The sequence below is a fragment of the Eubalaena glacialis genome, chromosome 15 (genome assembly GCF_028564815.1).
Source record: "Eubalaena glacialis isolate mEubGla1 chromosome 15, mEubGla1.1.hap2.+ XY, whole genome shotgun sequence".
NCBI classification, from domain to species: domain Eukaryota; kingdom Metazoa; phylum Chordata; class Mammalia; order Artiodactyla; family Balaenidae; genus Eubalaena; species Eubalaena glacialis.
Window position 1 is genome coordinate 28108348 of NC_083730.1, and position 27602 is coordinate 28135949.

Sequence of the window (27602 nt, forward strand, 5' to 3'; positions counted from 1 at the left end):
AGCCCCTAAGCATGGTTCTTAGCCCTCTGGAAAATGCTGAAACCCCTCTTCCCCCCATTAACTTTTAAATAAATAATTTTTCTACTTAAACTAGCCAGTGTTAGTTTCTGTTGCTTGCAATCCAGAATCCTGGCTGATAAAATTTGGCTGTACTGAGGTGTAACTGATGGTTTTTGAACTGGAGAGTGACACGACCAAAGGCAAGCTTTAGGAGAATTGATTCAGCAGCAGGGGGATGTAGTTAAAGGGGAAGGAGACTGGGGCAATGAGTTCGTTTTGTGTGTGTGAGAGAGCATGTGTGTGCAAGCATGCATTTGTGCACATGTGCCAGTGGTCAATGGGATCAACAGGCCCCTCCTTTAAGCAGAAGTTTGGGGTCCCAATAATTATCCTGTCTGCCCTTTGTGTCAGCTTTATCAGAGTGCAGAAGTATACGTCCATGTTCAGGGCCTCATGGTAAGCCTAGGTTGGACGTGGCTGACACAGACCTCGCTCTGCCTGGGATGGAAGGTAGGTCTGCAAATCATGCCCGGAGCACCTTTTCCCAAGTCAAACACGTGCAGGGTCCTCACACCAAAGAGCCTGGGATGGGGATGGGGTCAGCAGCCAGGACTGCACCGGGGGCCTGGCCCAGATAAGCTTTCATAGTGGAAGACAGCAGATGAGGCAGGCCAGTGAGAGACAGGGCAGAGCCTGAGGCCCAGCACTGCCCTCTCATGCTCCCTTCCAGTCAATCCCCTCCCCACGTGCCTAGCCCCTACAACCACTAGGCTAGTTTCACCACTTCTAGAATGTCAAATACATGTGATCAGACAGCATGTAGTTTATTCTGACTGGTTTCTTTCGCTATGAACAATGCTTTCGAGACTCATCCGTGTTTTGGCATGTATCACCTCTTCTTCCCTTTTTTATGGCTGAATAGTCTTGGCCAGTCAATGGGCATCTGAGTTGTTTCTAGTTTGTGACTATTATGAATAAAGCTTCTATGAACATTCAAATGCAGCTTTTGTGTGGACATGTATTTTCACTTCTCTTAGGTAGATACCCAGGAGTGGAAATTATGGGTTACGTGGGAAGAGTCTTTATAAGAAAGTGCCAAACTCTTTTGCAAAGTGGTGGTACCATTTTACACTGCCACCAGCGGTGTAAGAGTTCTAGTTGCTCCACGTCCCCATCAACACTTGGTATTGTTTCAGACTCTGCTCTCTTAATCATTGTGTTCTAAGGCCATGGGATTCTCTAAAAATATTTTGATTTCAGTTTTTTGAAAAAATTCCAATGAAAATTTAAATTATTTTTTCTCTGAATGGGTCCTCATGTAAAATGAACACTTCATTTCATTTTTTTTCTCTGAATGGATCCTCATGAAAAATGATATTTCCCTAGTGATTTCCCAGTAATCTTTAAGGTCTCCATCCTGAAGAACCGAATGCATAATTAACAACGGAGGTCAAACCATATGGTGCCAGCAGGGGGCGTGCGTCACCCACACTTAAACTTCACTCCTATTCCTCATTCAGTCTTTGAGGGGACCCTACACCATCCCTCAGCAGAACAGAGGCGGAGGTAAAGTTGATCTTTCCTGAGTGATGACGTTTAGGGCCAGAAATGCCTTCCCCTGGTAGGGACTTGGGTGGCTCCAAAACACAAAGCTGCCCCAGGCTCTGGGGAGGGATGTGAGTGCTGACTGCTGCTTGGATGTCCTGCGTCACCCAGGAGCTTTGAAAACTCCCACTGCCCAGGCTGCCCCAGACTGAGTAAATCAAGATCTCTGGGACAACCCAGGCATCAGCATTTAAAAACTCTCCAGGTGGCTCTGATGTGCAGCCGGGGCTGTGCACCCCGGGATGGAAGCTTGTTAATCCTCCCCCATGGCCCAGGTGAGCTGATCAAGTTAGTGAGTTCACCTGGGACATATAGGTCACGGTGGCTCCAAATTTCAGTACATAGAAAAACGCCTGGGAGGAGAGGGGGTTGTTGAAAATGTAGATTCCAAGTTTCCCCCTCAGAGATTTTGATTCAGTGGTTGGGGGTAAGGGATCAGAAATTGTCATTTTGATGAGTTCTTCTGCAGAGTCGAATCCAGAGTCCTGGAATCCCACGTTAGGAAAAATTGACCTTGACAGCATCTCAGGGGTAGGAGACTGAGAACAGAGAAGGGGAGGTGGTGCCAGGGGGTCCTGGGCACTGCGGCTTGGGGCTAAGGGCACTGTAGGTGGGCTCAGCTCCGGGCAGAGAGGTTGTGAGACACAGAGATGACGGAGAGGAGCCGTGAAAGTCTTGTGGCTGTTGCAGACCAGCTCCCTCCTCTCTGCATCCCACCTCAGGCTGGGGGGCCAGGCGTGGCGGGCAGAGGCCCTCCTGCCCTCCTCAGTCCCCGGTGGTCTTGGGACAGAGCCCCCTCTGTCTGATCTAGGTTCTGCAGCAGAGCCTAGAGCTGGCGCATCACGGTGGCCACTAGCTGGGTGGCCTGTCATGGTTCCTTACTGTGCACCTGCACCTGCCACTCAGTGTCATAGAATGTCCCAGCTACCTGATGGAAAGTCTGCCAGGTCCAAATCCGCAAAGGCCCCTGGAGTGCCCTCTGCTGTAGGCAGACAAGCAATGCTATCCAGCCCTCATATCTCTTGTGACACTGTCACCCCAGGCAGTGCTCCCATCCTTCTTCCTGGATTGAGCTGAAACCTGCCTTTCTGTAATCACCACCTGCGGGTGTAAGATTGCCCTTTCAGCCTTAGTCTAGACAATCATTCACATTTGTAGGCCCTTGAAATGTCCTCTTCTCCAAGCCAAATGTGCTCAGAACGATATTGGTTCTGGAACATTTTACCAATACATCGTGGTAAAGTGTGTTTGCTTTTCAGCTCATTCTGTTTTCCTTGTAGCTGCTTTAGAGCTCTGCTGCAATTTGTTCATTCGAGCATCCATTCATTCACTGAACAAAGGGGTACTGAAGGCCACAGTGTGCCAGGCATCTTATAGGTACTGGGAACCTAACATGAGCAAGGGGGCACCAGCCCTGCCCCCACCGAGCTCAAGGCTGGGAGAGGCGGGAGATGGGTAACAAGTAAGCAGGACCTTACAAGACAGTCCTCCCAGGAAACTGGATTTTTGATCTGTTCACTAGTGTCTTTGATGTGTTAGTGTGGGTCGGGACCCACAGAGGAAGGAGGACACCGGCGGTTGGTCTTTGCCTACGGAACCCGAAGGAGGGCTTCTGGGACAATCTGAGATGCTAACGAAGCATCACACACAACCCACCACCCCCGCCCCCGCCATACAAAATAAGAAAGAGAGAAATCCTCAGTCATGAACATTTATTAAGCTTCTACTGTCTTCCAGAGGCTTCTGCTTACTGAGTATTTTCTCCAAGTGCTCAATATGCTTTAATGAGTCATTCTCCCCCTTTTATAGGTGGGGAGACAGGCTTGCCCAGGCTGCACAGCCAGGAGGTGGTGGGCAGACCAGTTTTGTCTGATGACCTCACGCCTCCAGGACAGAGGAATGAGAGTTCCAAGTGGATTGAAAATTTCTAGCTTTCAGGATTTACATAGAAATCTTAAATTCGGGTTGTAAGAAATCTTAATAAAATCTTAATAAAACAAAATAAGCAAGGAAGAGGAGTCCAGTGGCCCTAAGGGAAACTTTCTTGCTGATCAGAGGTAGAGAGGGGCCTCTGGTTCTCTCTCTCTGACTCAGAATCCCCATGTGGGGCTGCAGGGAAGGTAAGGGCTGAGTGGGGTGGGCATCCAGGTGAGCTCTCAGGGTTTCTATTACCTCCTTGCAAGTGCAGAGGGCAATATGGGTAAATGGAGAGCTCTTGTTAGAACAGATGCTGGTTAATCTTGCCGGCCTGTCGGGGCACTATGGGGGTCACCTAGGACTCGATGGGTTTTCCCAGTGCCCTTGGCTCTGGCTACAACACCAGGAACTCACGACTCAGAAAACACTTTGTGGGTGGTCTGAGTGCTCATCAGAGCAGCAGGTCTCTCCTGGTGGAATGGCCACTTCCAGAGCCAGCAGTCTTGAGGAGATGGAAGCAGAGAGATGGAGAAGCATCCAGTAAAAACATTGCCTGCCCCGTAAGATGAGCAGAGGTCATGAATAATAGAGAGAAATGGAGTCCTCTGAGTCCTGGGGGCCCAGCTTGTTTGGGGCCCTGCCCTCCTCAGAAAGGTCTCAGGCCCTGGGGGCATCTTTCACGGCCCTTGGGGCTGTGAGGCTGGGGCATCTTTATGGGAAAGGCCCCACCTGCCCCTGCTGTGAGGCCAGGTAGGGAACAGATGCCAAGGGCTTGATGTCACCTGATTCTCCATGAAAGGAGGAGGGGGGCGGGTGGGGAAGGGAGGGGTAAGGAGGATAGCCTGTCCTCAGTCCCCATGAATAAGTCATGAGACCCAAAGAGAACCACACGGCAGGTGCAGAGGAGGTGGTCAGGGAGAGGGTGCCAGAGAGAGGGGCCAGAGACAGGAAGGGCAGAGATAAAGCACCGAGGTTCTGCTCAGGGGCCAGCGAGGAGAGGGGAGCAGGACAGCTCTGTGGGCCTGTGTGGGCTCTGGCCCACCCAGGCGTGTGCACGGGAGCTCCAGGTGAGAGGGCCGCGGGTCCAAGGAGGTGCAAAGGGGTGGCAGTGAGTGGCAGGAAGGGACGGCGGGCAAAATGATGCCCCAGAAGAAAAAGAGGAGAAAGAAGGACATCGACTTTCTGGCCGTGTACGAACAGGAGCTGCTGAACTACGCCTCGGAAGATGATGAGGGGGAGTTGGAGCACGAGTACTACAAGGCCAGAGGTGGGCGGGGTCCTGGCCTGCAGGGACGGGGGCACAGGCAGGGGCAGCGCGGCCCATACGATCCTCTCCCTGGTGCTGAGGGAGGAATCTTAGGTTCCAACCCAACTCCTTTCTCGTGGATTATCCTGTTGGGTCTATACTACATCCCCTTGCGGTACACTGGGGCCTCCACCGTACCGAGGGTCACAGAGTCTTAGTGGCACAGAATAGACTAGAACCAAGGTGCCCACACTCTCCAGGTCCTACACGTCCCAGAAGCCATGTTCCCGCCTGGTCTCTGAGGGGTGGCCTGCATCAGGCTGTGCAGAGGCCTGTGGGAAGAGACCTGGGCACTCAGCAGGTGCCGAGCAGGGGCTGGGGGCCGCTGCCCACTGTGGCCGATGGAGGTGAGGGCCTGGGGCTTTGCAAGGCGATGGCCCTGGCCCACATGGGGGGGGGCAGTTGGTGCTTTGGACCCAGGGCCCAGTCCTTCTCCTCTGGGGTGTATGGGAGCTGCTTAGAAATGCTCTATCTTCTTGTCAGGTAAACCAGAGAAGGGGTGAACTGGGGATCCAGGAGCCAGGGTTGGCTTGCAGACAGCTTTTTTTTTTTTTGCTTTGTTGTTTTTGTTGGTGTTGTTTTACCTTTACAATTAAAAAAAATATGATTGACTGTGAATGCCCATAGGCAGCGGACTTTATCACTCATAGGTCTGTTTTACTCCTCAATGCTGCCTGCCTGGTCCCTGAAGGCATTTAAGTTCTCAGCGCTTCCTCTAAACTGGCTCACTACTCCCTGTAAGCACCAGACTCCCCCATTCATTCACCAGATAAGTATCGAATGCTTGCTCTGTGCCTGCCATGGGCTTGTTTGCCCTCCTTAATTCCTGTCTGCTGGGAGTTCCTTGATTATATCCGATTCTGTTGGGCTTGTGGCCTCAGCCATCCTGACCTCTGTGCAGGGTTGGGGGGTCCTCCTTTATTTGTCCTGACTCCTAACCCAGCTCCCAGCACAGACCCAAGCTCAGAGAAGGTGGTCGCTGCTATGGCACTATGAGGCTGTGACTCTGCCGAGGCCCCTTTCCCAGCGTGGTGTCCTGGGCACCTTCTGGGGTGGAGGTGGGTATTGTGGGGAGGAAAGAAGGACCTAGAACAAGTGAGGTGTTGCCGCCTTTTCTCAGCACGTGTGCTCCAAGCTCTGTCTGGTGGGGCTAGGGGCATTGAGGCTAGATGTGCGGGCAGCACCCATAACAAATACTCTCAGCTTTGGGGTGATTTGCCCCAGCCAACACGACTGCTGGTGAGAACACTTGAGAACCTCTCATAGCCGCCATCCCATCCACTTCTGTTCATGGGTTCTGCCTGCCTTAGTGTGACTATATGATCCTTCACAGCTTCCCTCTTCTTTTTACCCTTCTCAAAGCCTTTTCACTTCCATTCTCACTTTGAATCCTCAAGATCCCTGAGAACAGTCAAGGCAGGTGTGATTAGTCTCAGGTTAAGGACTGAGGCTCCGAGAACTGAAGTGATTTCAACAAGGTCACAAGCAGGAGAGACAAGAACTTCAACGGTTCCCAAGACAAGTCCCCACTTCAGGTCACAATGCTGTTCAGTAGAATCATGTATTTAATGCATCAGGCACCACGCTGAGCACTTTACCCATGTGGATCGGTTTAATCTTCACAACAACCCAACAAGGTGGGTTGGGTTCTTAAAATCTGCTTTTTCAGGTGAGGAAACTGAGGCACAGTGAAGTTAAGTAACATGCCTAAGATCACAAAGCTAGTAAGTAGCAGAGTTAGGATTTGAATCTTGCTGGTCTGGCTGGTCCTTACTCTTGTACTGCCCAATCTGCTCTGCTAAAAATAGCTGGAGAAGAGCAAGCCAGGGTGGGTGCCATGCTGACATTTCTAAGAGACACAGACCCACTGACTCCGCAGTCAGCTACAGGACTGGGCGATAAATGTGTATGATTTTGACAGTAGTCACTATCTGAACTTTACCTGCACTGTCATTGTTACCCTCTCTGTTGTAGAACGATGTGTCGCCTACTCCCTTTGAGCCCTGGGTTCTTGCATTACGTGGAGAATCTTGATGAGTGTGATGGGGAAGAAGAAGAAGGAAGAGGAGAAAGGCCTAGGTTTCCTTCTCTGTTCCTCAGGTCGCCTCCAGGCTACACTGGAGTTTACCAACAGCCAGAGGGAGGAGAGCAGCTCCCTCCATGCTCTGAGGGTAGGCTGAGGCCGGTGCACTGGTCTACCTCCTGACTAATACAGGGCCCGTGAGGGCAAGAGAGTGACTCCTACCAGAATCTGGGATCCGAAGGGACCTCAGAGGCCATCCTGCACAAGCTTCTAACCCTGGGGCCCTTTTCTCTCCTGTATCCCAGACAGGGGGCTACCCAGCGTCTGTTGGAATACAGTTTCCCAAGGCAGCCTTCCTTCTTGGGGATGTTGTTAATGGAGATGATGGTAGTGATGTTGAAGATGATATTGATGTTGATGATGACAACAATGGAGATGATGGTGGTGGTGATGATGGTGATGTGATGATGGTAACAGTTTACCACTTCTGGAATGAATATCTTTCATCCAACTGCGAAGGAGTATCTGTAAGATAAATTCCCAGAAGTGGAAATATACTAGGTCAATGAGTATGAAAGTTGAAAACTTTGTTTTATTTGATTTAATCCTTATGATAATCCTTCAAGGAAGAACTTCTCTCTTTCAGTGATAAGGAAAATGAATCTCAGTAAGAAATTTGGTTGAAATCATACAGCCAGTATGGTAGAATTGAGATTTACATACTGGTCAATTTATTTCCATAGTCCACATTCATTTCATTGATTGTTTCATTCATTCATTTGTTTTTTCATTCATTCATCTATGTAATTATTTATCGAGCATCTCCCATTTGTCATGCTCTGTGCTAGGAGCAACCCTTGTTGCTGTTGACAGTTCTTCTTTGTGCTGACCAGGGGATGTTACTAGTTGGGACCCTCCTCTCTGGACCAAACAGAGTTTTGTGTCTTCCATGAGATATTTGTCTTCTCTAAGATAGTTCTTCAGCTGTCTGAACTTTTTAAATTAAAAATTTTAAATTGAGGAATAATATACATATTATATATATGTATATACAGCATATTATAGAATATATATAATATGTATGTGCACATATATATTATATATGTTATATATATATATATATATATATATATATATATATATATATATATATATATATATGGCACAAAACTCAAAAAGGAACAGCTGATGAATTTTTACACATGTGCATGCTTGTGTAACCACCATTCAGAACAGGACACAGAACATTTCTAACCTCCTGAAAGCTCCTTTACTCTTCTTCCCAGAGGTAATGGCCCTCCTGATTCTATCACATACATTAGTTTTTTTGCTCTTGAGCTTCATATAAATGGAATCACACAGTACACACTTTTTTGTGTGTCTAGCTTCTCTTTCACTCAACATTATATCCAAGAGATTTATCCATGTTGTGACTCGTTATATAGCTTGTTCTTTTTTATTATTTGTGTACTACTGCATTTTATAAATATATCACCATTTGTTTAACCATTCTATTGTTGATGGAATTTGGGGTTATTTCCAGTTTTTAGCTATTATGGATAAAGCTGCTACAGATCTTGTACACATTTTTGGATGGACACATGCACTCATTTCTCTTGGATTTATAATTGGAAGTAGAATCACTGAGTCATAGGGTGGGCTTATGTTTAGTTACCAGGGCTTGTACCAATTTATATTCCCACCAGCAATGTATGAGAGTGCCAATGGCTCCACATTCTTGACAATACTTAGTATCTGTCTGTCTTTTTAATTTTAGCCATTCTGGTGAGTATATGTAGTGTCTCATGGTAATTTTAATTTGCATTTCCCTTATGAATAATGACGCTGAGCCCTTTTCCCTATGTTTATTGGCCATTTGGATATCCTCTTTTATGACATGCCTATTTAAGTCTTTTGCCCATTTTTCAACTTTATTGAAATATAATTAACAATAAAATGAATCTGCTTTAAATGTGCCATTTGATAGGTATTGACAAATGTATACATCTATGTAACCACTAGCACCATTTATATATAAGGCATTTAAATTATCCCTCAAAAGTTCCATGTGCCCCTTCCCAGGCAATTCCCCCTAACTTCAACCCTAGGCAACCATGCTCTGCTTTCTGTTATAATAGATTAAAGTTCACATAGCTGGCATTACATATCGTGTAGTGCTTTGTGTTTGACTTCTTTTGCTCCACATCGTGTGCTTGAGATTCATCTGTATTGCATATGTCAGTTGTTCATTCCTTTTTATCACTGAGTAGAATTCCACTGTATGGATACACCACACTTTTTTTAATTCATTCACTTGTTGATACATTTAGGTTGTTTTTCCAGTTTAGAGCTATTATGAATACAGCTGCTATGAAAGTTTGTGTGCAGATCTTTGTGTGGACATGTTCTTATTTCTCTTGGGTAAATACCTAAAAGGGGAATTTCTGGGTCTTATGGTAAGTGTATGTTTATCTTTAAAACAAATTATTGCTCATTAAAGCAATTGTGTGGTCTTTCTTTTTCTTATTGATTTGTGTGAATTCTTTACATTTTCTGAGTATGAGTCCTTTTTTTTGGAGACAGGCAGACCCCGGAGATATTGTGGATTCGGTTCCAGAGCCCAGCAATGAAGCAAATATCACAATAAAGCGAGTCATACCAATTTTTTGGTTTCCCAGTGCATATGAAAGTTATGTTTCACACCATATTGTAGTCTATTAAGTGTACAATAGCATTATGTCTAAAAAATGTACATAACTTAATTTAGAAATACATTATTGCTAAAAAATACGCTAACCATCGTCTGAGCCTTTGGCAAGTCAATCTTTTTGCAATAGTAACATCAAAGATTACTGATCATAGATCATCATAACAAATATAATAATAATGAAAAAGTTTGAAATATTGTGAGAATTACCAAAATGTGACACAGAGACAGGAGTGAGCAAAGCTGTTGGAAAAATGGCACCGATAGACTTGCTTGACACAGGATTGCCACAAACCCTCCATTTGCAAGAAACACGATATCTGTAAAGCACAATAAAGGGAATTGTGATAAAACAAGGTATTATGGTGGGATGCCTGTGTGTGCATTCCAAATATCTTCTAGTCTGTGGCTTGCCTTTTCATTCTCTTGATGTTCTTAATTTTAACTGTCTAATTTATCATTTTTTAATGGTTAGTGTCTTATTGGGAAGTAGCTGCGTACACTTGGAGCAGCTATGGAGGTAGTTTCTTTATCCCTCTCCCATACCCCAGACTTGTTTCTCTAAACCAGGCATCTCCAGGCCTATATGTCTTCTCTCATGTGATGTGGTTCTAGAATTTCCACCGTGCTGGTCATTTTCCTATGAACACTCAGTTTGGAAACATCCTTGTATATGTGCAAACCATATGGGCAACACTTCAGGTCCTGGAGTTATCTCAGGGAGGGCTCTAGGAGTTGTTTGCCGATCAGGAATCCCTGTGGTGTAGACTGTGAAGAATGAAGGCTTTGGTTACCACAAGAGACAGGGAGTCACGCAAATGTACTGCTTCCTTTCTCCCCCTCACGGGGACCTTCATCAGAACCAGGGACATCAAAAGGAAAGACATCAACAGCAAACAGAACAAGCTTCAAGGGGACAAAGAGAGGGGAAATCAGTGCCCCTGCCTACAGGGACTCACTGGCAAAGTTCTGCATCCCCCTTACTAAGATGTGTTATCCTGAGATTGCCATGGCAACACCCAGGAGGTCACAGGAAGTGAGGCCTGCAAGGCAGCCTTGTGTAGAGGGCAGAGAGAAAGGTGAGAGCCAGGGGCAAACTCTGAAGAAGGTCTTGGCTAGGATGGCACCCATGTGCTGTGCTGGAAAGATCACAGACAGGCATTGGGAGGCCTTGGGCTGGGCTCTGGTGTTGACATTATGTATTGTGTGACCTGGGCTTGTCCCCTTGTCTGCAGGTTCCTTACCTGTAAAATGAATGTGTCGCATTAAGTGGGAGATTGTGGTCTCACAGCAGGGCTTGGTGTGGGTCTCACCCTGGCTCAGAGGCTTGCGGGTTGCAGCAGGGTCAGAGCGTGCTCTGTGGCTGGGCATCCCCCTGTGGATCCGGCAGGAGCTATGGCTTCTCCGAGCCCACGTAGGATTCTGGGCTTTCTTCTGAGCCTGTGGTCTGTCTTCTTTCCTCCTCCAGTGTACGAGGTGGTCACAGCCACGGGGGATGTTCGTGGTGCAGGGACGGATGCCAATGTCTTCATCACCATTTTTGGAGAGAACGGGCTTTCTCCCAAGCTCCATCTTACCAGCAAGTGAGTACCAACTCAGCCTTGGCGGGGTCCTGGGCTGTTAGTGGGGGTTGATAAAGTTCTGGAACCCATGAGAGAAGACAGGTGTGTCCACAGGTGTATTAAGTGGTGTGGGCCTTACTAACAACTGATCACATGCCAGCCAGGCCTCTCCCAGTGATTTCCTTAGCTCCTCTCTTGATTTTTTTGTGTATAGTAATGCTTACTTTGGATCTCAGAATTCCCAAGAATTCATATTAGCTGTCCTTTGATGTGGGAGAATAAGCCCTCAGGATCAAGAAACCTGATCTAGGCCCAGCTTTACCATTTAGTTGCCATATAACTTTGGTCAAATCTCTTGGCATCCAAAGCCTTGGCTTCCTCATATGTCATCTGGAAGTGATAATCCTCATTTTACCAAACTCATAGGACTTTTGGGAAGAGGGGACAAGGCATGCATGTGACGGAGCCATGAGCTTAAATGCTCTGTACCTACGTCTCACCTGGGACCAGCATCATACTGAACCTGCCTGCCCGCTAACGCACACTCAAGTCAGTGCGTGTGTTTGTGTAGATGTGCTTGTGTGTGCGTGTGTGTGCACACTTGTGCCCTCCATTTCATTGTGTCCCACTGAGAGCAGAGGCTGCTGTCTCTTCCTTTCCATCCCCTCTGCCCCACCACACATGTGCACACACAGTTACTACACATGGCAACATTCTAGCTGAATCATGGAATTCCAGAGATGGCCAGGGGCCTTACTGGTGGCCTGGGCAGCTGTCTTTCACCCTGTGCTGAGTGGAACAGGGGATTGGTCAGTTGGTTTTGGGATCCCAATACCCTAGCATTCCTCCCCCTGGAGCAGCTTGACTTATGCTTATCATATCCACCGAGTTTCTCAGTCAGATTCTCTTTGCACCAAGGGCTCTGTAGCCAAGAAAAATTTGAAAACAACTAAATCTATTCCAACCTGCTCACGGGGAATCTGGGGCCTAGAGGTGAGTGGTGAGCAGCTCTGAGTCATGGAGCTTTTGATGGTAAAGCTGGTCCTCAAACCCCAGGGTCTTGATGCAGACATTTCCTCAAGCACATGACCCCGTGGCCCTAGAGGGTGTGTGGGAGACTCCCCTGCAGGCCTCCTGGGGCTCCAGGGTGTGACCTCTGGAGTTAATAGCTTGGCACTTCCAGGGGCGGCAGGCGAAGCAGTAGAAAGGTGGGTCCACAGGCCAGGAGATCCACAAACTCTGTGCTTAGCAGACTGACCAGGCCCAGGGGAACACATTTACCCTGAAGGCAGCCTCTGGTGTAAATGCGGCAGCGTTGAGGCAGGCATAACGTCCTATTTTGTCCATTTCCGCAGAACAGGGTACCTGCCTTCTTGTACTGCTTGCACTGCCGAGTGACTCGCTTGTGGAAGCCCTTTTCTCCAGTGCTGTGGGCACGGTAAAGAGAATACATGAAATGTCCATCCTCTCTGCCATGTGTTCTCCCCGGAGTGCACCCCTCTAGGGAGAAGCCACTAGACCCTGGGGAGCTGGCCGGCTTCGTTTCTGGAGTCCCCAGCCTGTCTTTCTTTTTTTTTTAAACAAAAAGTGCCATTTCCCCTTTTGTGGTGGTTCCTCACTGCCTTTCCTCCTTTCATGCACCTGGATCCTCAGACTCTCCCCCCTCACCTTTTTCCTCTGTCGAAACACCTTCTCAGGAAGGTCCCCAGAGTCAACTTTTATAACCCCATGTGAAGGTCTGTCACTGTGTCCCCTCTCCCTGGGAGTCTGAGTTCCAGCCTTCCTTCTCAATGGGAAGGAAAGGCTGCGTCACGATAGAAGGGTCTCAGGCATGACTGAGCTGGCAGGGCCAGCAGGTCTCCGGGTGGTTCTGAAACCACACAAAGGCAGCCAGCTTCTCTGAGACAGCCTGCATGTAGGAATCAACTTCCCCCCAATTACTCCATGGGTCTGCTGGTGGGGGTCTCTCCTGTATCTGTGTCCTGCTCCAGGCTGGGCACCAGGGGCACAGATTAGGCCAGGATCCCAATCCAGCTGGTCCAGAGGGTTCTTCAGGATCCCGCAGGAAATGGGTAGTTTCAGGGATACAGGCACGTTTGCAGCATCAGCTGTATGTCCTTGGAGAGGCTGGAGAGGTGATGCATAGAGGGATGCATAGGTGGAGCCAGAGGATGATGGGAGGTCTGTTTTGTGCCTGCAGCATCTATCCCAGTTCTTTGCAAGTAGAGCTCACTAAATGATTTGGTATCAGTGTGGCTAGAATAGGACTTTACAGGGAAGGATATGTGATCTGAACCTCGACAGGTGAACAGGACTCACAGAGGAGGGGCAGAAAGAGGGTACTTTAGATGAGGGGGAACAGCTTGAAAAAGTATGGAGGCCACAAGGGACACTGCAGGCCAATGGGGGCTGGATTGGGACTTACCGGCTGCATGGAGGGGCAGAGAGGAGGGAGGTGGGAAAGGCAGGGGAGGACCAGACTGGAGAAGGCCTTGTGGAGGCTTGACGTACTGTGCAGACAAGAAGGGTTAATCTGACCGCGGTGAGCAGGATAAACAGGGAAAGAGGAGACCAGAGTCTGGCTGCTGCAAGACCTGAGAAATTGTCTAAAAAGAGAATTGCATAGACACAATCCTCACCATCTGAGACCCTTCCAATTCAAGATGGAGACCTCGAGTCTGGGAGAGGAGCACTGCTTTCCGAGGAAGTCCAGGTTGCCGTGTAACCAACATGCAGGCGGCCACGGAGGTCACCAAGCTCTGCGAGATTTAGATGCAGTGAGCCCAGCCCAGCCCTCACCCTCAGCAGTCCCTGGGGTCTGGCTCAGAATGCCCACTGGTCTCGAAATCTCCTCTCCTCACACTGTCTGCCACTGTTCCCTCCTCGCCACACTGTGTCACCCCAAACCCACACCCACACCCACACCCATGTGTCAACTGGAACTGAGCTCCTTTTCCTTGTTTTACACCCACAAACACACACACATACATCCACGCAAGCACACATATACACATGCACACCTACACACACACACACAAATTACAAGGCATTTTGGTGTGCATCAGACTTCACTGATAACTCGGGGTGCCAGAGTTCACATGGAAGCAACACAGACAACTTAAAATAGAATACTAGATAGACACCCCCCCCCCGCCTGCCCGCACCAAGGTCTTAAAGTTAAGCCACCACCCTTCCTGGAATTTCTCCCCAACCCCTTTCTCTGCAGCCTCTGGCTGTGTCTCTCACCCAACCTTTCTCTCCTGCCTCTCCCTTGTCCTCTTTCTTCTCTCTCCCATCAATTCCACTCTTTCTTGTGGCCTTTCTCCTCTGCCCCAGGCCTGTACCTTCTACTCCCGGGTGGCTTATTAGGATTTTTTATTCTCCAATACAAAATAATTCCTGCTGCAAGAAGAACCTCGGTGCCTGATTGTTCTCACCCTCATGGTCTGGGGTCTAAATTCCTTGGCACACATTGGACCCTCTCTTAGGCAGCAAAGAGTGGGACACGTTCACTTCTATTCCGCTGCTAGCTGACCTCTGCCCTGACCTCCACACTAGCGAAGTGCCAACAGCTCTGGATCCCAGAGGAAGCCCTGTTCCCCGTTACCCAGGACCACCCCCAACAATGAGTCACATGTTTAGGATATGGCAGAAGGATGGGATCTCATGTATCTTCTGGAACACGGTTCTCCTGTTGAGAATTCACCAACTGCGAGTGTGGGAGAATCCTGGCATTTTAGCCTGCTGGCTCTGCCCATGGGGCAGCTAAAATGCCCTGTGCTGCCTGGAAAGGGTGGGATCCCTGTGAAACGGCAGGCACGGGCAGGGAGCTGTGTCCTGCATTTGAGGATTGACCAGGAGCTGTGGAAAACCTGCCATCTCCCACAAGGAAATGTGAAGAAGTGTCTATTTCTGATGTTTCTTTGGCCAGGGACCTCAGTCGTTTGCTGTTTCCACACCGCCTTCAGTCAGTTTTCTGAAACCCACCAGCATTTGTATTCTGACTTATTGGAAGGGGGGATTTCGGAGTCTGACCCCAAGTGGGCTGGGGTTGGAGCTCATCTGGGATTGTTTTGGCCCCTCCCTGAGATGAGGGAGTCTGTAGAGCCCTGTCTCTGCAGTCCTTTGCTTTCCCTTCTCTGAAGAGAGACCGCTGCAATGCAGAAGGCTTTGCTCTTGTCTGCCAGGATATTGGTCTCCATGTTGTAAACACTGTGGATGATTGCATCACATCCTGTGATGCCCTGGATGCTCCAGTGTGGTCCTGAGACAGCGTGGAGCACGCCTTCTGCCCATCCTGGCAAACCTTTCCTCCTCATTTCCCTTCTTCCACCTCGCTTTTTAAAATTTCTTTTTTGAGTGACTGTAAAGCAGCATGGTCGATTATTTAACAAACATGCTGGAAAGTACAAATCCACATTCCACCTGGTCGCGTGCACAGGGCCTTTTTGAAGGTGCGGAGCTCCCCTTGCTGGATGCAGCTGCTGGAGCTGGAACTCTTATGAGAAGCACCCTAAAAAGCCAGCTGCTTTCCTTCCAAATCACACCTTGTCTTTTCTTTTCCAAATCACTCTCCTCTTCCCCTACTCATTGGCATTGGTTGTTTCCCAAATTCCATGCACCCTCAGCAGATGAAGCCCAGCGAGCCTCAAATTCATTCCGAAGAATTCACCACAAGCAGCTGTGGGCCGGATGGAGCGGGTGTTTCTGAAACAGGGGACTGTGCTTTTTTCATAATTATGAAAACAAGATGTGCTCCCTTCAGAAAACTGAAAAAAATGAACACAAGAATAAATAACCAGCACTTCATAATAGTCTTATTATGTAGACATGATGTTTTTGTATAAATCCTCCCCCTCTTTATTGTTTTTAAATGAACTTGGTGTCCTTTTTGTATTGGTTGTTGTTTATACATTCTATTTTTAACCTGCTTTTTCTTTTAAGCCTATTTCATAAACCTGTTTCTGTTGTATTAAATACTCTTTCACAATAGGATTTTTAATGGCTGCATAATATTCCATCATAGAGCTTCCCAGTGTGACTGCTTTGTAGGGTATTTATATGATATAGAGACTCCTGTCTATTCTAAAAATCGATTTCCTTGTCTTGTATACTGAAACAGAAAATACCTCTTATCCATTTCCTTGTTTCCCATTCACACAGTCCTGATGCACATAATCGATGTTCATGTGTTTTGCAAGTCGTTTAACAACTGCTTTGACTCTGCAACAGAATACAGGCCATGTTGTCACTCACCCTTGGAAGTGAGATTCTGACAGGTCCATGTCGCCAGCCTGGGGGCGGGCCTTTTCACTCCAGCAAAACCCGGATGTTCCCGCCACTCTCTCCTCTCGCTCTGTTCCCCGGGCTACACCACTGGGGGCTCTTCTCCCTGACAAGGCGGCCTCGATGCACATTTTCACCTGATTTTGTGAGCTCTGCACTGCTTTAGGAGGGCCCTGGGCCCCATGTCTCATGACGTGCCCACCATAAGGAAATATCTCCCCAGACCAGACTGTTTGCCAGAGTGGGTCTGTTTGCAGAATCACAGCTTCTGGGTCTCTAGAACCTTAAAAGCCTTCTGTTACTGAGAGAGTCTGAGCCTTTGCTGCCTTGGGGAGAAGCCCTTTCACCTCCCTCTTTATTTTGAAACACGTGATGGCCAATAAACAGACATATCTTCTGCATTTTTCTTTTCCCATGGGCTGTGTGCCGGTGCTGAAAGCCCTGGCCGGGAGCACTGAGGGAGGTCCATAGCTCTCAGCCCTGTGAGGCCTTCACTGTGGGAGCAGGAAGAGCTGCAAGCAGGCCTGGGCTCAAGCGGCGGGTGTCCTGGCCTACACAGAGGACAGAGCAGATGTCCACGTGAGATTCAGGCTTCCACTCCCAGAGGACTCGGTGCTCCAGCCTTCCTGTGTCTAAGCTGATGGATGCTAGGACACTCCCGAGTCTGGACTTGCTTGGGCATCTCATTGAGAAACATCTCAGGGGCACTTGCTTCTGTTTGCACCGTCTGTAGGATGCCAGATATGCATTCCCTCACTGCCCGCACTTCCCTGGTCGCTGGTTTGGGTTGAGTGTTTCCTTCCTTGGAATGGCAGGACCATGGCCCCCCACCCAAGGTTTGCATCCACTTGGGGCTGCCATTGCAACTCTCCCCAGCAAGAGCAAGGCAGGTGAGGAGGAGAGGCCAGGAGGCCTGCAGACCCAAGAGCACCATGGCATTTATCACACCTTCCTTCCTCCTCCACTCTCCCAACCCAGAGCAGCCACAGAGCATTGGATCATGACTTTGGAGAGCCAGGTTCTGGTCCCAGCTCTGCTACCAACTAGCAATTTACTTGTTTGTAAAATGGGGCTAATGTTGCCCACCATGCTTGCCTTAATGACACTTAGCAAGGATCCCATAAGAACCTGGGCATGAAAGCAAGGAATGAATACTAACCATCCTTGCCCTCCACCTCTCCAAACCATGTCAGAAAGGAATCTCAGAATGGGATTGGCTGCCAGTAGCACTTCCTGGAGTGGGATGGTGGAGGAAGTAGGGGGATGCCAGCCTTTGGCTCTCCTCCAGGGCCTGTGAGCCAAGTGCTGGTCTGTGCTAACTGTGCATACCTTCATTGCAGGGGCGAATCTGCCTTTGAGAAAGCCAACATCGATGTGTTCCGGGTGAGAACCAATAATGTGGGCCTCATCTACAAAATCAGGTGAGAACCTGGTCCCTGACCAGGTTGGGGTGAGATGAAGGCAAGTAGAATAGGAACTGATTTCACTACTGGTACTTTTGGGTGTTGATTGCTCTCCTGACGTCATCTGAGGGGTGACCAAAGACCCAAGTCTTTCCCTCCCACTCTGAGTCACTGTTCCCTAAACTTGCCCATTAAAGAGTTTCACTTCTTTGGGTTAAGACAACTTGAGACAATTTTTCACACACTTGGGAAATATGCTCTGAAAAACCCTAGCAAAGTGGTTAGTAGACTCAGTCCAGATTGCCTTCGTTCAAATTTCTGCCCTGCCATTTACCAGCTGTGGGCCTTTGGGAAGGTTTCCTCTCCAAACCTCAGTTTCCTTGTCTGTAATAATAGTGCCCAGCTCCTAGGGCACCATTAGAGTTAGTGAGAACTCAATGAGTCAGTGTTTAGAATATTAACTGGCATACAGTAAGCGCCCAGTGAGTGTTAGAGATGCCAGGTCACATTGCAGGATGCCTTTTGACAGAGATCTCCCCTAATCTTGCACTCTCTGGTGGAGTTTTTGTGAATGTGTGGGGAGGGATAACTCTGCCAGCCTGGTTGCTGAGGAACAGCCTTCAGTTGCCCCTTTTTGCCCCCCTCCACCTACTACCACCCCCAATCAAGTCATGCCCATTTTCCAGCATGTCAAGATCACTTATGGTCTGACTGTACCCAGACTAGAGGGCCTGGACAGAAAGGAAATGCTGCCTCCATTCAGTCCTTGTTTTTTTTTTCCTCCCACTAGAAAATATAGGGCCATGAACTCTCTTTACTGGGAAAATAAGGGACTTATGAGGGCCCCGGCACTGGTTGTGTGGGGAAAGGGGGTTATGAACAGGGAAGGGGCTCTTATGGGGGAGGGTCGGGAAGAAGGTGTCAGTGTGTGGGAAAGGCAACCACTAAGCTGAGGTCCACTATGTGCCAGGCTTCATGCCAGGCAGAGGCATGCATCCTTGCGTATATCATGTGTGTCATCCATCTGTGTGTCATCCATGTGTGTGCTGTCTTGGACTGTGGTTGTCCCGTTAAGACCTGCAAGTTGTAAGGCCTCACTGTGATGGGATGCTTGGTGCAAAGTGAGGTCATCCAAGGGTCAAGTTCTGGGGAAGAAACTGGGCCTCAAAGAGAAAACTGGACTGTCAAGGATGAAGAGGACTTTAGGAAGTGGGAGAAGATAACGGGGGCCAAATTTTGAAGAGTCTGGATTTCTGCTGCCCAGCACAGTAGCCCCTGGCCCCATGGGGCTATTGATCACTCTAATGTGGCTAGCCCAACCAGATGCACTGTGTGTGCAAAAACACACCAGATCTTTGAAAAACTAGTATGAAGTAAAGGATGTAAGATAGCTCATTAATAAATGTTTACACGGATACCCACTGAAATGATAAATGAATTAAACAAAATATATTATTAAAATTGGTTTCACCAGTGTCTTTCTTTTTCAATGTGGCTACTAGAAAATCTAAAATTACCTATCTGGCTCACACATGAAGCTCATGTGATATTTCTATGGGGCAACACCAGTCTATGTGGCCATGGGGGATCCTCTGGGTGGTGGGACTGAGTATCTGGGGTGAGGGGGTGGGTCTGGGAGTCAGGGAGAGAGGGGAAGCTCAAGATGGTCCCACTGCAAGCCTTAGCAATCCTGGATTTTCCATGGAAGGCAATATTTCCTTGTGGGCAATGTAACGATGCAACATTCATTCATAAGCTCATCCACCTTGCAAGGAGTCCCCACTTTGTAGATAAAGAAACTGAGGTCTGAGAGGTAAAGTAACAACAACATCAAAATGATTAAACCTCTCTTTGGAACAAACATTGGGGTATTTCAGTATGGAAGAGGCGTCGTTTCTGTTCTGCCAGTGATGGTGTGGGTGTCTGTTTCTGCACCAGAATCGAGCATGACAACACAGGCTTGAACGCCAGCTGGTACCTGGACCATGTGATTGTGACCGACATGAAGCGGCCTCACCTCCGTTACTACTTCAACTGCAACAACTGGCTGAGCAAGGTGGAGGGTGACCGCCAGTGGTGTCGCGACCTGTTGGCCAGTTTCAACCCCATGGACATGCCCAGAGGTCAGTGCCCAGGCTGGCTTGCCCGCCATCCCTCCCTGCCTGCACTGGGCTCACCCAGGCCTCTGCCTTGTTCTGGGCAGCCCCATCCCCCCTTGCCACCTCTTCCTGTTGGCTAGGGCCCAGGGGAAGCCCCAGCTTTTCCTTGGGTCCCTCCCAAGAGCACGTTCTGGGGGCTCATGAAAGTGGGAGATGCAGGAGGCCCTGGACCCGCGATGGAGGAATGGGCGCAGCCATGAGCGTACCCTGTGATTTCAACAGCTCTTGTTGATGCGTATGTATCTACGGAGCGTTCCCTCTGAGTTCAAAGGCAGTTTCCCCTGTCTTCCTATTCCCTAGCTTTTCTTCTGATGCCCAAGGAAGGTGAGTTCCAGCCAGGGGGGCATGGTGGATGTGAATCGCAATCTACAGCTTCCAGAGTTCCATTGTGCTGCCCCCAACTCCTCCTGATTTTATGAGGAGTAAAACAACTTATTTCAAGTACATTTCTGGCCCAAATCCTTAAATTCAGTCATTTTTAGCTCTACAGGAAAAATGGGAAGCAGGGGATCAAAGCATGTAAAAATACACATTGTATCTCATGTCCTATTTTATCACTCCTTTGTCACCTAAAGTCCTGACCTCACCTCACCCCATTATTGAACGTATTTGTCTTTTCAAATAAGGGGACATCACATGTGGGTACCATCATCATAATAGCCTGCTTGCACAGAGTCATGGGCCATCGGAGGGGAAAGGAACTTGGCGGCCAGGAGAAGAGAAGTGACTTTCCCACGGTCACCCAGTAGAACATATTTCACCTCCCAGCATGTACCCAGTGGTCTCCAAGTGCCACTGGCTCTTGCACCCCAGCTGAGCACATAAACATATCCTCTCTTCCAATGGACTTCAGCTCTCAATTTCTCTGTCTACCTCTTATCTCCCACCTCCCAGTTGACCTTGAACACTTGCCCCATTCCTTTGTTGTCCCCATCACAATAACCTGCAACTTCACTGATTCTTTTTTTAAAGATATGTTATCCATCTTTTACTACAAAAGCCAAATTTGATCATTGCAGAAAATTTAGAAAATATGGAAACACAATTATATAAGAAGAATACCTGTAATCCCATCACCTGGAAAAACATCACTGATGAAATTTTTGCGCACTTATTTCTAGTCTTTTCTATGAATATATAGTTTGAAAGGATGGGCTGTTACAACATCCCCTGTTTTAGAGCATGTATATTTCTAAGCCATTAAATGTCACTCAACACCCCTACTTGTAATGGCTGTGTCGCATTCTGGTGTAGGGAGATACCATCATTTATTCATTGAATCCTTTATAGTTGAACATTTATACTGTGTTCCCCCTCTAAATTTTTTGTTATTATAAATAATACTATTATGAACAATACACCTAAATCTTTGCACAGATAAATGGTTCTTTCCTTAAGATAAATTCCTAAGTGGAATTTCTAGGTCAGATAGAATACACAGGGTTAAGGCTTTTAATGGGTATTCCCAAAGTGTGCTAGAAAGGACCCATCAGTGCACAGTCCCACCAGCTGTGCAAGAGCACCCACTCCACTCGGCCTTGCCAACAGCTGGTAGTTTTGTTTAATTTCCCAGCTGGATGGGAACAGGAGCTTTTATTATTTTTTTAAATTAATTTTTTATTGGAGTATAGTTGATTTACAATGTTGTGTTACTTTCAGGTGTACAGCAAAGTGAATCAGTTATATGTATACATATATCCACTTTTTTTTAGATTCTTTTCCCATATAGGCCATTACAGAGTATTGAATAGAGTTCCCTGTGCTATACAGTAGGTCTTTATTAGTTATCTGTTTTATATATAGTAGTGTGTATATGTCAATCCCAATCTCCCAACTTATCCTTCCCCCCACTTACCCTCTGGTAACTGCAAGTTTGTTTTCTACATCTGTAACTCTATTTCTGTTTTGTAGACAAGTTTATTTGTACCCTTTTTTTAGATTCCACATATAAGCAATGTCATATGATATTTGTCTTTCTCTGTCTGACTTACTTCACTCAGTATGACAATCTCTAGGTCCATCCATGTTGCTGCAAATGGCATTATTTCGTTCTTTTTTATGGCTGAGTAATATTCCATTGTATATATGTACTACATCTTCTTTATCCATTCCTCTGTTGATGTACATTTAGGCTGCTTCCATGTCCTGGTTATTGTAAATAGTGCTGCAATGAACATTGAGGTGCATGTATCTTTTTGAATTATGGTTTTCTCCAGTTATATTCCCAGGAGTGGGATTGCTGGATCATATGGTAACTGTATTTTTAGTTTTTTAAGGAACCTCCATACTGTTCTCCATAGTGGCTGTACCAGTTTACACTCCCACCTATAGTGTAGGAGGATTCACTTTTCTCCACACCCTCTCCAGCATTTATTGTTTGTAGGTTTTTTGGTGATGCCATTCTGGAAAAGGAGCTTTTCAATGTTCTCTCTTTGATTACTGGTGAGGTTGAACATTTTCATATGTTTATTGGCCATTTGTGGTGTGTGTGTGTGTGAATTGTCTGCCCATGCCCCCTGTGCCTATCTTTTCTATTGGGGTGAATTTCACCAATTCTCCTATAGACCTTAAGCACTTTAATCCTTGATCCAGTCTCTTTATCAGGATGAATCCTTAGCAAATTTTCAAGCTTGCCATCTTTCTCTTTTGTTCTCTTAGTTTCCTCTTTCTTGGCCTTTTCCCTCCTTTTAGCTCCTTATCCAACCTTCTGCTTTGGTCACATGAAAATCCATTGCTCCACTGTTAGGAGAAGAGCTTCTGAAAATCACCATTGAGAAAGAATGAATGTAACTCAGTGGTTCCCCAACTTTCCACAAGAACTGTCCAGGGTAGTGTTTTCTTAAAGTCTCTGAATCAGGCTGCCTAACTGGGCTCCCTGCTCCTTTATGGGCTGGGGGGCATTGGGTTTTTAATATTTCCAGGCTAGATTCTGGGAGAGGGAATGAAAAACATGATCTTCAAATATTCAGGGACTGCATTGGTAAACAAAAGGTTAAGTTTCTTTTCTTTTCACCTGGAACTATACTAATTTGGTGTTTGGAGGTCTTTGATCATCAAAATGAGGAAGATAATTATTTCTTTATTCGTAGTTTGACAGGTAAAAATATTTCAAAATGTGGGATGTGAGCCACAATAGAAGGAAAAGAGAGGAAAGGGGGCATTTTCAGTGTGTATTCCATGCCCTCCTCCCCTTGTTCCCCTCTCCCCACCCCCAAGGGCCATCTCCCAAAGTTCTGGCTAATAATCGGCTGGAACCTTCTTTCATTCCAGCTCCTCAGGGAAGGTAGGTGTTCCAGGCTGATCGACCAACCCTTTGACCAAGGTGATCAGCAGATAATAGTGGAGTGGAGGGGACTGGGCCTTGATTAGTTTTCTAGATGGTTCCTCTACAGGGGATCTCACATATAATGCTTAAAGACACAAGTGCCTGAGGGGAGCTTGCCCTCCCTGGTGCAGAAGCTAAGCCGAGGTGTACTGGAACTGCTGCCCTGGACAAGAATGTCACCCTCGCCGTGTGGCACAGAGCCTGGCATTTCCTCTCTAGGCTTCTGTTTAAGTATACTTTGGGGGAGGGACCCAACATGTTCCTACCACCTTGAGGGGAATGGCTGAGTCAGGGCTGTCCTCTTCCTCATGGAGCCACTGGCATGAGTACGAACAGAGACAGCAGGTTCAAGAAGAAGGAGGTAGAAGTCGACAGTCATGTGGATGGAGGATCCAAGAACCTAGTTCTATTTCTTAATTGTCAATCGGTTGGTAAAATCTGGCACCTTAAGGAAACCAGGCAATAGGACCAACCAAAAAGGCTTTTTCTTTTGGTTTTCTTTGCATCTGATCACCAGGCCTGGGGGCCCAGGCTGTTATATCTCCCCAATCCATCTGGGGTTCCCAAATCCCAGCCACTCACATTCCTCCTTCAAGACTTTTGCTTTATTCAGATATCACTTTCGTTATTATTACTCTTCTTTAACTCACTTTTTACAACTTATATTAACTTGTAAGTATATTTTAAAAAGAAAGTCGATATCGCTATCATTAAAAACTTTATTGTTATCCTTTGCTACAAATATCAAGGATAATTAGCACATATTAAAATAAATACGCAACATTAGATAAACCTCATGTTATCACCCCTAGCATCGCACGTACCACCAGTGGTGTGCAAACTGCATCCTTGGAAACACTACCAGCCCTGCTCTGAGAGAAAGGGAAAGCAGAGGCCGGGAGGGAGGGGAGGAGGGCTGCGAAGGTATCTGGGCTCTCCTCTTCATGAGTCTTTGCTTCACTTTGTCCTTGCCACACTTCTGGGGGTGGGGGTGAGGGAAGGCAGGCAGGTGTTAATTACACAGATGAGTAAACTGAGGCCCGGGAGGTAGTGACTCATCCAAGATCAGACAGCCAATCACTGACAGAGCTGGGACTCGAAGGCAGGGCTACTAGCTGTTGGTGGAATGTGCCTTCTGTCTGCCCCTTGGACAGGGCAAGACCAAGGGCACCTGAGAGATCAGAGCCTGAGGGATCAGAGCGAGGGGCTCATGGAGGTCAGCTGGCCCAGTCTCCTGCTGTCACAGGAGTCCTTCCACAGCATCCCTGCCAGTTGCTTCTCCAGCCTTGGTTTAAATCTAGCCTTTCTTGAGTGGGGCATGCTGCCCAACCTCCCAGGGCAACCCATCCCACTGCTGAGCAGCACTTGTTGTCAGAAGGGTCAGCCTGAAATTAAACCCCCGTGAGTCTCCCTGAGATGTTTGCCAGTCTGATTCGGACCTCCCCTCACCCGGCGCAGGAGGTTTTCACGTCAGCCCTTAGGCTGTAGGAAGACAGGGCTCTCTCCTCTCGGGATTGCACCCCCAGGTTCCTCAGCCTCTCCTCTTGTGGCTCATCCCCAGCCTGGCTCCTGCGCAGCTCTGGTTTATCACTGCCCCTCAAGAACGTGCCTCCTAAGCTAGAACCCTGTGTTTCAGATGGGGCCTCATCAGAACAGCGTGCAGAGGGCCTCCCTGACTCCATTGCCTGCTTCTTTTAAAAAATTATTGTGGAAAAATATACATAATATTTATTGCCTGCTTCTTTTAAAAAATTATTGTGGAAAAATATACATAATATTTACCATCTTAACTATTTTCAAATGCACCATTCAATGGCACTAAGTACATTCACATTGTTGTGAAACCATCACCACAATCCATCTCCAGAATTCTTTCATCTTCCCCCACTGAAATTTGTACCTATTAAAGAATAACTCCATTTTCCCATCCCCTTCCCCCCACCCCTGGTAACCTCTATTCTTCTTCCTGTCTCTTTGAAAATGACTACTTAGGAACCTCATATAAGTGGAATCATAGAATATTTGTCCTTTTGTGACTGCTTATTTCACTTAGCATAGTATCTTCAAGGTTCATCCACATTGTAGCATGTGTCAGAATTTCCTTTCTTTGTAAGGCCAAATAATATTCCATTGTATGTATAGACTGCATTTTATTTATCCATTTGTCTGTCAATGGACCTTTGGATTGTTTCCACCTTTTGACTATTGTGAATAATGTTGCTGTAAACATTGGTGTACGAATATCTGTTTGAGTTCCTGCCTTCAGTTCTTTTGGATATATACCCAGAAGTGGAATTACTGGATCATATGGTAATTCTATGTTTAACTTTTTGAGGAACTGCCACGCTCCTTTCCGCAGCAGCTGCACCATTTTGCATTCCTACCAGCAATTCCAATTTTTCCACACACTCATCAATACTTGTTATTTTCTGGGGTTTTTATTTGTTTATATTTGATAATAACCATCTTAATGGTTGTGAGGTGGTATCTCAACTGTGGTTTCGATTTGCATTTCCTGGGGATAAGTGATGTTGAGCATCTCTTCATGTGCTTATTGGTCATTTGTATATCTTTTTGGAGAAATGTCCATTCAAGTCCTTTGCCCATTTTTAAATCAGGTTGTTTGTTTTCTTGTGGAGTTGTAAGAGTTTATCCAGAATATATTTCTGGATATAAACCCTTTATCAGACATGATTTACAAATATTTTCTCCCATTCCATGGGCTGCCTTTTGTGCTGTTTGTGTCTGCTGGTGCATAAAAGTTTTTAATTTTTATGAAGTCTAATTTATCTAGTTTTTCTTTTGTTGCTTATGCTTCTGGTGTCATATCCGAAGTCACTGCCAAATCCTATGTCATGAAGCTTTTGTCCCATGTTTTCTTCTAAGAGTGCTATAGATTTAGCTCTTACATTTTGGTTGTTGATCTATTTTGAATTAAATTTTGTATATGGTGAAAGGTAAGGGTCCAACTTCATTCTTTTGTATGTGGATATTCAGTTTTCTCAGCACCATTTGTGGAAAAGACTGTGCTAAGACCATTCCCCATTGAATGGTCTTAGCACCCTTGTTGAAAATCATTTGGCCACATATATGAGGGTTTCTGGGCTCTCTGTTATATTCCATTGGTCTAAATGTCTGTCCTTATGCTAGTACCACACCATTTTGATTACTGTAATTTTGTGGGAGTTTTGAAATCAGGATGTGTGAGACCTCCAAATTTGTTCTTCTTTTTATTTTATTATTTTATTTTATTTTTTAGATTTTTTGATGTGGACCATTTTTAAAGGCTTTATTGAATTTGTTACAATATTGCTTGTTTTATGTTTTGGTTTTTTGGCCCTGAGCCATGTGGGATCTTAGTTCCCTGACCAGGGATCGAACTTGCACCCCCTGCATTGGAGGGCAAAGTCTTAACCACTGGACCTCCAGGGAAGTCCCTGTCATTCTTTTTAAAGATTGTTTTGGCTATTCAGGGTCCCTTGATGTCCTGCTTCTTTTTTTCTACTTTTTTTGTTAACAGCTTTATTGGGATATACTTCACATACCATATAATTCACCCTTAAAGTGTACATTCAATGGTTTTTTGTATATTCGTGAAGTTGTGCAACCATCACCACAATCAAATTTAGAACATTTTTATCATTCCAAAAGAAGTCCTATATCCTTTAGCAGTCACTCACAACACACCCCTCCCAATACTCCCTAGCTCTAGGCAACCATTAATTTACTTTCTATCTTTATAGTTTTGTCTATTCTAGACATTTCATATACCCAGAATCATATAATACGGGGCCTTTTGTGACTTGTTTCTTTCATACAGCATGTTTTCAAGGTTTATTCATGTTATAGCATATATCAGTACTTCATTTCTTTTTATGGCCTAATAATATCCCTTTTTATATTTATACTACATTTTATTTATCCATTCGTCGGTTAACGGACATTTGGTTTATGTCCTCCTTCTTTTAATTCACCCTAAATTCTCATTAACTATTTTTAACAGTGACACTACACCATAATCACCTGGAAGAAAAAATGAAAATGCTGTCTCCACCCCAGGTCCTCAGTCCTTGCCCAGGACTTAGAGGCTGCTGGAGAAACCTATGGATTCTCCTGACTCATCCCCACGTGAGTCAGCAGGTGTGGGTGTCCCAATCTTGGCTGGCTCTCCACCACTTCTCAACAAAAAAATGATCCAGGCAGACATCACACCTCCTAATTAAGCATCTCAGATATATATGCAGCCTGAACAGGGAGTTTGCAGTCACCTCTATGCTCATTTCCTTCTTAGAATGGGTGTCAGGGGTCC

At 46.6% G+C, this 27602-nt stretch overlaps 1 protein-coding gene across 2 annotated transcripts in view; it reads left to right on the top strand.

The window, feature by feature from the left end:
- Window positions 1–4659: 4659 nt before the first annotated feature.
- LOXHD1 (lipoxygenase homology PLAT domains 1) overlaps window positions 4660–27602 on the top strand; it is a 216302-nt gene continuing 193359 nt past the window's right edge. For both annotated transcript variants that reach the window (XM_061169894.1, XM_061169895.1), the window contains exons 1-4: window positions 4660–4789; window positions 11027–11141; window positions 17747–17827; window positions 19748–19932. In XM_061169894.1, the coding sequence (XP_061025877.1) occupies window positions 4660–4789; window positions 11027–11141; window positions 17747–17827; window positions 19748–19932 (511 nt within the window). The remainder of the gene's footprint in view (window positions 4790–11026; window positions 11142–17746; window positions 17828–19747; window positions 19933–27602) is intronic.